This window comes from Ricinus communis, chromosome 7, assembly GCF_019578655.1.
Source record: "Ricinus communis isolate WT05 ecotype wild-type chromosome 7, ASM1957865v1, whole genome shotgun sequence".
In the NCBI taxonomy this organism is placed as follows: domain Eukaryota; kingdom Viridiplantae; phylum Streptophyta; class Magnoliopsida; order Malpighiales; family Euphorbiaceae; genus Ricinus; species Ricinus communis.
Window position 1 is genome coordinate 16,264,594 of NC_063262.1, and position 11,135 is coordinate 16,275,728.

General features: G+C 42.3%; 1 protein-coding gene and 2 non-coding genes across 3 annotated transcripts; 2 read left to right on the forward strand and 1 right to left on the reverse strand.

Annotated features, from left to right (window-relative positions):
- The first annotated feature begins 2,098 nt into the window (after positions 1-2,098).
- On the forward strand, positions 2,099-2,205 carry LOC112533853. Its single transcript, XR_003078207.1, has one exon. It is a non-coding gene; the product is annotated as a small nucleolar RNA R71 (small nucleolar RNA).
- A 4,996-nt stretch (positions 2,206-7,201) lies between these two features.
- LOC125370634 lies at positions 7,202-7,555 on the reverse strand. Its single transcript, XM_048376926.1, has one exon. It carries the CDS (start codon positions 7,553-7,555, stop codon positions 7,202-7,204), a length of 354 nt encoding a protein of 117 aa, XP_048232883.1.
- A 3,114-nt stretch (positions 7,556-10,669) lies between these two features.
- LOC112533840 lies at positions 10,670-10,775 on the forward strand. Its single transcript, XR_003078194.2, has one exon. It is a non-coding gene; the product is annotated as a small nucleolar RNA R71 (small nucleolar RNA).
- The last annotated feature ends 360 nt before the right edge of the window (positions 10,776-11,135 follow it).

Sequence of the window (11,135 nt, forward strand, 5' to 3'; positions counted from 1 at the left end):
AGACTGAAGTATCTAACTAAAAACAAATAACTATATAAATAAAAAGATGTCTAAAAATTCAAAAAGCATAAATAGATTCGGGAATGCCTCTCGAAGGTGCTTCTTTTTGTTCGAGTCGTCTAGCTGGACTCTGCAGCAGCATTCCTGCATCGCGGGCAAATTGAGAAGGTGGGCTCAAAGAAAGTTGGGGCTCGAGGCATATAAGTGCAATGAGAAGGTCTGATGTGTGCGGTAGATGACCAAAGAGGTGCTCTCTATATCGATTTGGGATGTCCATTCATCCACTCCAAATTCCGGCTAAGTGACCTGTCAAAAACAAACTTGCAACTACCCTTCTCGGGTCTATCATAGCACAAAGTCTCAAATGGATACAAATTGTTTTCTTCAGATGAATAACACATATTAACAAGGAAAGAAACATGTATAGCATCATCCATTTGTACATCCTGTGGTTGTTTATTACATGCAGGACCAATTTCATCAATACTACAAATGGCATGAACATGGTCAGTGGAAGAACTGTCAAATGGGGGTAAACTAAAAGTAACACAGTCATCCCCTATATTAAGTTCTAACTTCCCCTCAAATACGTCTATTTTAGCTCTAGCTGTGGCAAGGAAAGGTCTCCCCAAAATCAATGGTACACCATGCTCATTATCCATATCCATAACCACAAAGTCCATAGGAAATATGAACTTATCTACCTTGACTAGCACATTCTCCACAATTCCCCTAGGAAGATTAATAGAACGGTCAACTAATTGAATGCACATCCTAGTGGATTTTGCCTCCCCAAACCTAGCTTATTGAACAAACTAGTAGGCATGACATTTATGCTAGCCCCCAAATCAACTAATGCACCATCAATACGCAAATTACCTAAAGTGTAAGGAATAGTGAAACTCCTTGGATCGTGATGTTTCTCTGGCAACTTGCTCTGAAACACCGCTGAGCACTCCTCGTTATGCTGAACATAGGCTACCTCCTCTAGCTTCCTTCTTTTGCTAAGTATGTCCTTTAAGAACTTGGCATACTTCGGCATCTGCTCCAATGCATCAATAAAAGGCAAGTTAATATACAGTTGTCTAAAAATATCTAAAAACTTATTGAACTGCTCTTTCGCCTCTACTTGTTTGAATCTAGCAGGATAAGGAATCTTAGGTTGATATTCCCTGACTGGAATTGATTTCACCTTTTGTCCCTCAGGTTCCCTAACCTTACTGCTCGCCTCAACCTGCACATCAATAGTGGAGTTGTCAAAAATAGGCTTAGAAGGAGCTGAAACAAACTTACCTGAACACAAAATGATGGCGTTCACGTGCTCCCTCGGGTTAGACTCAGTGGTGCTAAGGAGTGCTCCTTGCTGCCTCTCAGACAACATCTTAGAGATTTGGCCAATCTGGGTCTCCAAGTTCTAAATCGAGGCCTGCTGTTTCCTAAATGCACTATTAGTTTGCTGGAACCTCATCTCCGTAGATGTTACAAACTTCATCATAAGCTCCTCTAAATTTGATTTCTTTTTTGGTGGAGGAGGAGCTTGTGCAGGCCTAGCTGGCTGTTGCTGTGGCTGCTGATGAAGTCTCTGAAAACCAGATGAACCCTGAGCATTATTGTTCTTCCAACTGAAGTTGGGATGATTGCGCCACCCAGGGTTGTATGTATTGCTGTAAGGATCGTTCTGCTGCCTTGGGGCATTCCCCATATAGTCAACCTGCTCAACATCAGAAGACACAACAGAAACAGATGGAAAAGTAGATGAAGATGAAGAAAACATACCTCCCGAAGTATAGTTCGCACTGTAGTGCAGGCCACCATAAAACTCGCAGCCAACGTTCGCTGTATGAACCGGCATCTGGAGTTGGTTAATCTTCTTGGTCAGAAGCTCCACCTGAGCTGCCAAGGCTGTTGTACAATCTATTTGGCTAACCACTCCTTGTCTTCCTGGTCGGCTTCTAGAGGATTGCCATTGATAATTGTTCATGGCCATTTCCTCAATCAAATTCTGAGCCCGCCTAGCGCCCACCGCAAAGCATCCACCATCTGCCTCGTCGTAAGGTTCAACCCGCTGTAAAAGGTTTGAACCTGCATCCATACTAGCAATCCGTGATGTGGGCAGCATCTCAAAAGGTCTTTAAACCTCTCCCATGCATCGTACATGCTTTCATCATCAAACTACACAAAAGAAGATATGTCATTTCTATGTTTAGCAGTTTTAGCAGGAGGAAAATACTTATATAAAAAATTTTCGGCCAACGCCTTCCAGGTAGTAATTGTTTGCTGTGGAAGAGATTGCAACCATCTCTTGGCTCTATCCCTCAAGGAAAATGGAAACAATCTCAGCCGAATGGCATCATCGATTGTTCCATTTATTTTGAATGTGTCACAAATCTCCAAAAAGTTGGAGATATGAGCATTGGGATCCTCGTTGGGCAATCCTCCAAACTGCACGCTCTACTGGATCATCTGGATGACATTGGCTTTTATTTCAAAGTTGTTGGCCGCTACAGCAGGTCTGACTATACTAGTTTTCGTCCCATCTAAAGATGGTCGAGCAAACTCGTACATTGTCCTCTGATCGTCATCGGCCTAGGAGTTGAGGTTCTCCATCGCGTTAGCTCCTTGAACTCGAATCAGAATTCGGCCCTCCTCAACCGCCGCAAACGCTGCCTCAATAACCGAGAGCGCCGGTCGAGATAAAGGGTGCTATGGGATTAGGGTTAGAGCTCCATGTCGTGCTCAACCCTCTGGGTGCTACTCCTCGCCCAATCTGATGGATTTTGGTCCGTAATCACATGTATGTCCCTCGATTATTTGATGATGTCCTTCGAAAATGACCTGAAATGAGAAAGGAAACAAAAGACAGGTGATTCTAGCATAAAACGGGATAATCATGCATAAAAAATGTAAACAATCGGGCATGAAAACATGTGTATTATGATGCTTATCAAATTACCCCATACTTAAACTTTTGCTTGTCCTCAAGCAATTTACAACTCACTCCTCAAACAGATACCAAATAACTCAATCAAATGCATTGCAGGAGGTTAGCTCAAAATAAATTTCAAAACTCCGTAATGATTTTTCCCAAAATCCCCAAATCACTAAATCCTTAAAAGAGAGAACAAACTTAATAAAGTTGCTAAAGTTAAAATGATAAACCATCTAAATTGAGAAATTGAGAACCATGCCTCACAAGATGTCACTCAAAACACACAAGTGTATATAGGTGAAAGAAGATCGCCAAGCTCTCAACGCAAAAATTCAGAAAAAGTGCTTACCATAGGCTTGCTTATGGATTCAATCTCCACTACTACGAAATAATCAATAATCATGATCAAAGGGTCTTGAGCCAGGTTGTAATGCGGTTAAGGTAAGGTACGTATAAATATGGAAAGTAGGCTATAAGTTGCTGGAAGTTAAGCAAGTAATGCAAGAAAGTAACGAAGGATTAAGTGCTGTACCAAAATGAACACTAAGTTGCTCTAAAAATAAGATGATGCTCGAAATGAACTAAATTAATACTTTCTTCTTTTTTTATATATAATTATATATATACTATGTATATATATTACAACAGCTTATGTAGGAGTTGTTGGTTATTGACACATACAATAATTGAAGGGAGCATCTATGAAAAATCTAGCAACTTAGTGAAATATATGAATGCAGACTGATCCAAAGTAAAATGCAGCATAACTTATATAATTTCCAAAGCAACAATGGTAGAAAGAATGGTCAAATGAATAGAAGTGATACAATGAGTGTCATCATATTATTGTCACGAAAGGAATGGCTAAGGCTCAAAATTGGTTCACTAAGGAAAACAGGGTTAGGCTTTTTGGCCAAATTGTGTAAATCCTAAGTGCCCAAATCATCTCACGATTATTGACAATTCATGTAATCTCAACAGATATCGTAAAGCAAGTTCTAGAAACAGAGATTCTGTAAAATGCTCACTAATGAAAGAAAAGGGAGCATAATAGTGATGCACCAATTGGCTCAAAATCTCACCATTTGAGTGGGTTAAAATTGCATGAATTCTCAACCTAAAGTTTAAACAGTCAATCACAATAATAAGCAGCAATATTAATAGTGTTCTATATCTAAGATAAAGTAATATGGAAGAATTAAGGAAAATACCAGTTTTACCCGGGCCGGATTGTAGTTAAGAGATTTATTCATTGCCTTCTTCCCAACAAGGTTCGATAAAAGCTATAAGGGAATCCATTCAAAGGAGAAAAAGTCATCAACTACTTAATTAAAACAAAACTCAAGATAGGCATAACATCTAGTAGGTACCTACCCCACATTTTAGTATAACATCCCACAGTGTTAGAGAGATGAAGACTGAGGAAGCATATGATTCACACATTATGGTTATGGAAGATCATGCTGATTTTTTTTTTTAATTAAAAAGGCATAGTGTTCTACTTGACATAAACAGACAAGTGCAAGGAAATAACATAAAATTAAGCAAGCTACAAGTAAGAAAGTAAAAGGAGATAATAAATTGAAAGAAAATAAATAAAAATAAAAAAAAATAAAGAAAAAGGAAAGAGGAAAATATCACAATTTTTTCTTTTCGCTAGGAGTCTACTGATGGTGTATCTTCACTGGTTGGATCTGCTAGAAGTTGGGGGGCAGGGAAATTTGCTGAGGAAGGTGGCGGTGGTGGATCAGGGTCCATGAAGCATGTTGCCAAATCGAACTCCATATCATCAATGAGCCGCTGATTTTGTGCTCCAGCCTTTGCCATCTTTTGAATCTGCACTACTATGAAGTCTGTCTGGGTGGCCTGTCTTTCTAAACCACTCAGGAACTGTTGAAGTATACCGCTCAAACCGCCTAACTGCGTTTCGCTTCTTGAAACCGCACAAACTCGATATCATTGTAGATCGCAGACTGATCTAGACGGCCATAGCACTGATCTGAATGCTCGATGGCCCTACCGAATGAGAGGATGAGGCTCCAGATGAGGGCATAAACACTCTAGCTGGGTTAGGAATCCTAACATCCGAGATCCCGGTCGACGGATTTGGGCTCCTCTAGCCGCTGCCTCTCTAGCTTCCCTGACTATTATGCTCACGAGCCTATATTCAATACCATGTGGATGTCTAGTGGCCGTGATCATCTGCATGTTGATCATCTGTCTGATCCCTAGTGGTGTCATGTCACCAATATTTGAAAGTTCCGAGAGACAGTCGTCCAATACATCCAGTCTCTTAGCTAACCTAGTCACAAACGGACCGAAACAACAATGCATCTTCTTCTGGGCGTCTACTATAAATGAACGGTCTTAGCGAGCCAATAAATATCCCAAGTCTAGCTTCTTCTGATGTTGCATAGCCTAGAGAATAAAGACATCAGTTTGTGTGATTGCCCCAAAACTGTCCCCTCGGCCTGTAATGGTGTAAGCTAGTAGGGTATGAATGCAGTGGAGATGGTCCGGTAGGCTAGAGGCCTTAGACCTGCTTAGGTAGTATGTTTCCAGCCTCATTACCAATGAGTCCCACATGGCGTCATATGAAATTGGGTGGATGTAGAGACATCCCTGATACTCCTTCCCCGAGATTTCTTGTTCAGTCCATAATCCCAAATGCATGCCAAATTGTGGGACCGACATCGAGAACTCCCTTCCCCAAGCCTCGAAATAAATTGCATCAAGCCGATGCCGCCAGGATCCGCTGTCGCAGGAAGAAGGTGCCGAGGAACTCGATCATAAGCTCACGGTAGGTTGGCTCAATGATGTCAAAGAATCTCGCATACGGCAGTAGTCTCGAATGGTGTGCATATCTTGAGCCAATCCCACTCTCTCTAGGAATGTGAAGTCTATGCAACGGCTCGCCATCACTTGCTTCCATCTCATGACTTGGAATCTACTTTCATTGTCTGCATTAGGGAATGTCCACAATGGATGACGGCTAGGTGTGGATGGATTCACAGCAGGTGCTTTCCGAGGTCGGACTATTTGCTGTTGTGGTGGAGGTGGAAGTGCTGGTGCTGGTTCTGGCGCTGTGGAGGAAGACGTTCCTTCACCAAGCGATCGCTTGCTGGTAGCGACGCGTTTCAGTTGCTTTGTACGAGATTTATTGCAATCTGTCATATCACCTAATGCAACGAATTATTAGTTTTTTGTAAGAATTCAAGTTAATGAAAGAAATAATCTACTGAATCAACAGCATAATGATTATACTTCGACTAACCAAAAACTTGTATAAACTAATAAACCGATACATACCAATCTAATTTATCATGAACCAACAATTGCAATTTAAGTCTAAACATTATTCATGCTTTGCATGCTGTAGGCACATTTTATTTCCACCAAAACCCCACACTTATCAATTTCATAACCAACTACACCACAAACACAACAACTAATGTAAATTAACCTAACCAAGGTCATATGGTTACAATATAAAGCCACCAAGATATCCTAGCATGTCCTAACAAGAGTATATGTATAAAATAGAAGTCAAATCATAATAAAAAAAATATAAGGCAACAAATGAAGGGACTTACCTGAGTTCGCTGAGGAAAGTGAGAAGGGTGAGATAAGGGTATAAGAACAACACCTTTGAGCTAAGAAAAATAAAAGGGAAGCAAAATTTTCGGAGGCTTCCCCTTCTTATAGGCACGTGTTTAGCACGGGTGAGGGTAAGGCCGTGCTGACCAGCACGGCTAGGACTCAGCCCGTGCTGAGCCTTTAGCCTTCTTGTGATGCACCTTGGCACGGGCAGTATAACGGCCGCAATAATGAGCACGGCATGGGGTTTTATCCCGTGATGCCTTCGGAAGCCGTGAAAAATTATTCTTTATCCTTCAACATGGGCTTGACTCTGGCCGTGCTCCTCAGCACGGCCTGGTATTCTAGCCCGTGATGGCCACGGAAACCGTGGTGAAACGGAGTGTTTCTGGGCTTTCCTTTGCCATCTCGAGTCGCCTTGCCCCCTACCTATAATTAACACATATATGCATGTAATTAGATCATAAAACAAGTAGATATGGTCAAACGGAAGAGTCCGTCCTCTCCGATTATATAAGTTCGAAAAATTAAAAACCCTAATTACTATTAAGCAACTATAATAAAGTCAAATGAAAATGATGAAACAATCACAACTAATTAAAAACATAAAAGTATAATCCAAGTCGAATGTACAGAAGTACTTATTTACAGAGTCTTAAGCTTGACTCATTCAGATCACCCTTCCTGTGCATACAAAGCCAGGTCAACTCGTTGCTCACTATCCAACGAGTTACAATGGTATCGCTTTAGCCGATGGCCGTTCACTTTGAAGTTTCCCTTTTCTGGATGATGCAACTCTACCACTCCATATGGAAAGACTTGTCCGATCTGAAATGGTCCAGACCAACGAGTCTGCAGCTTTTCGGGAAACAGACGAAGGTGAGAGTTGTAAAGCAACACTCGATCCCCAACCTGAAACTCCTTAGGCTCACGAATCCTTTGATCATGCCATTTCTTAGTCCTTGCTTTGTAAGTTGAGGAGTTTTCGTACGCCTGCTGGCGCCACTCATCTAGCTCACTCACCGCCATTGCCGCCTCACCGCAGAATCAATATCAAAGTTATAAGTTCTAAGGGCCCAAAGTGCCCTATGCTCTAACTCAACAGGCACCATAAACACGGCGATAGGGCGTAAAACCTATAGACGTCCTAAAAGCAGTCCTAAACGCCCATAATGCATCATCTAACTTAAGAGTCCAGTCCTTCCTACTGGTACTAACGGTTCTCTCTAAAATACATTTAATACCCCTATTAGTTACCTCAACCTGCCCACTAGTCTGGGGGTGATAGGGAGTAGAGAATCGATGAGTAACTCCGTACCGCTTAAGTACTTTCTCTAATTGGGCATTGCAAAAATGTGTTCCTCTATCACTAATAAGCACCCTAGGTATGCCAAACCTAGCAAATAATCGCTTAAGGAACCTGCAGACAACCCTCGCATCGCTACATACCGAGCTCGTGCCACTTAGAGAAATATTCAACAAAGAACTGTGAATGTACTTATTACCATACGAAGAGGGAAAGGGTCCCATGAAGTCGATGCCCCAAACATCAAAAATCTCAACGACTTGCACACCAGTTTGGGGCATCTCATCACGAGAAGAGATATTACCGCTACCGGCAAGGGTCACAAACCTGAACAAATTTCCGCATCTTGAAGAGCATAGGCCAACAGAATCTCGCCTCTAGCACCTTCCTCACCGTATGGTTTGCTACTTGATGACCTCCAGTGGGTCCTTCATGGCAAGTCTTCAATATTTGGAGAGTCTCCTCGCCATATACACAACGGCCGAATCACCCTGATCCGCATACTTTAAACAAAAGGGATCTTCCCAAATATAGTATTTCAAATCGTTGAAGAATTTCTTCTTTACCGATAAGTCATACCCTTTGGTAGAACCCTAGCAACCAAATAGTTAGCATAATCTGAAAACCAGGGAGTATCATTGTATACCGAGTGACATATAAATGTTCTTCCGGAAATCGATCGTCTATGGCCGCCCCATCAAGTGCATCCAAGTGAGGATTTTCCAATCTCGATAAATGGTCCACGCTGATTCTCCGCGCCCTTCTTATCCTTGATCTCGACATCAAATTTCTATAACAAAAGAATCCACCGAATCAATCTTGGTTTCGCATCATTTTTCAGGAATAAGTACCTCAACGCCGAGTGGTCCGTGAAGACAATGGTTTTGGAGAGAACGAGGTATGATCTAAACTTGTCGAAGGCGTAAACAACAGCCCAATAACTCCTTCTCCTGTGGTGGTGTAGTGTTCCTGGCCCCGCCAAAGTCTTGCTAGCGTAGTAAATGGGTTGGAACTTCTTTTCAATCCTTTGTCCAAGCACAGCCCAACTGCATAATCACTAGCATCGCACATCGGTTTAATCGAGAAACCATGATTAATGAAGTTTCTTAAGTAACTCAAAAGTCGCCAAGCATGCATCATCGGGAGAAACCGTGATTGGACAACTCCTCCTCATCCTCAGCTATTGCTACTTACAAAGGGGCAGAACATAAAATTTCTTGCAAATAGGACTCAACCACATCATCAATCACATCAATAGAATATACAGTATTATCATAGTCCAGTGACTTTCTCATGGAAGTGGCTAGGTCAAAGGTAATGTTCTTATCATCAACTCTAAGCTTAAGCTTTCCATCGCTTACATCGATACCGATGTAGCTAGGAAAGGCCTACCCAGGATAAGAGGCACAAGGTTTCACCCTCCATATCCATTACCATAAAATCCACAGGAAAGATAAATTTATCTACCTTTACAAGTACATCTTCAACAATACCTCTAGGAATTTTAAGTTTATCTACTAACTGAACACTCATCCTAGTAGGCTTAGGTTCATGCAACCCTAATTTGGCAAATAAACTAGTGGGCATTAAGTTAATGCTAGCTCCTAAATCAGCCAATGCACCAATAATTGATAAATCACCAATCATACAAGGGATAGTAAACTCCTGGATCTCGCCGCTGAGTGGCGCTTTATTCGAGAATAGTGAACACCCTCATTAAGCACCACCGACCAAGATCCTCCAACTTCCTCTTGTTGCTCAAAATCTCCTTTAAAACTTGGCGTGACTTCAGCATCTGTGAAATTGCCTCAACAAAAGGTAAGTTAATTTTCAGCTGCTTAAATAAGTCAAGAAACTTACTGTATTGCTTGTCCACCTTATCATGCCTCAACCTTGCAGGATATGGAACCGGGGCCGATGCTCCTTGGCTCTTTGCTGTATTCTTTCATTCTCTACCACCTCAAGGTCCGGTCCTTCCTTACCGGCTCGACCGCACGATTGTATTATCCTTATAAGCTAAAGGCGAAGAACCGGTCAATTTCTTACCCGAACGCAAGGTGATAGCCTTGCAATGCTCCCTCGGGTTTGACTCTATAGTGCTAGGGAGCGATCATGGAGGTCTCTCTGAAAGCATCTTAGAAATTTGACCAATTTGAGTCTCCAAGTTCGAATCGAGGCCTCGATTCCTAAGTGCACTATCACCGAATCTCGCTTCAGACGCCACAAACTTCATCATATGCTCCTCTAAATTTGACTTCTTTTCTTGTGGGGAGGAGCTTGTGCAGCCCAACCGGTTGTTGCCGTACGTTGATGAAGTCTTTGAAAACTGGCTGACCTGGGCATTATTGTTCCTCCAACTGAAATTGGGATGATTACGCCATCCAGGGTTGTATGTATTGTTGTAGGGTTATTCACGCCTTGGGGCATTCCCCATATAATCAACCTGCTCAACATCGGAAGATATAGCGTAATTAGATGGAAAACTAGTAGAAGATGAAGCAACATACCTCCCGCAGACAACAGACCGTAATGCGGGCCACCACAAAACTTCGCAGCCAACGCTCACTGCATGAACCCAAGCATCCGGAGTTGGTCGATCTTCTTGGCTAGAAGCTCCACTTGAGTCGCCAAGGCTGCTATAGAGTCCACTTGGTTGACCACTCCCGCCTTCCGGTCGGCTCCTAGAGGATTGCCACTAATAGTTGTTCATGGCCATTTCCTCTATCAAGTTCCGAGCCCGCCGCCTTATCGCTTAGCTTCCCACCCACCGCAACATCCACCATCTGCTTCGTTGCAAGGTTCAACCCACTGAAGGTCCGAACTGCATCCATACCGGTAATCCGTGATGGGCAAACATCTCAAAAGATCTTTAAATCTCTCCCATGCATCGTACATGCTTTCATCATCAAACTGCACAAAAGAAGATATGTCATTTCTAAGTTTAGCGGTTTTAGCGGGAGAAAATACTTATATAAAAATTTTTCTGGCCAACGCCTTCCGGTGTAGTGATCGTCTCATTGTGGGAAGAGATTGCAACCACCTCTTTGCTCTGTCCCTTAAGGAAAATGGAAACAATCTCACCGAATGGCATCATCGGTTGTTCCATTTATTTTGAATGTGTCACAAATCTCCAAAAGTTGGAGATATGTGCATTGGGATCCTCACGGGCAATCCTCCAAACTGCACGCTTTGTTGTATCATCCGGATAACATTAGCCTTTATCTCAAAATTGTTGGCCGCTATAGCAGTCCGACTATACTCTGCCGTCCCATCTAAAGAGGGTCGAGCAAAATCGTACATAGT

Coding starts and splice junctions, on each gene's coding strand:
- LOC125370634 (XM_048376926.1), bottom strand. CDS start 7,555: ATGGCGGTGAGTGAGCTAGATGAGTGGCGCCAGCAGGCGTACGAAAAC.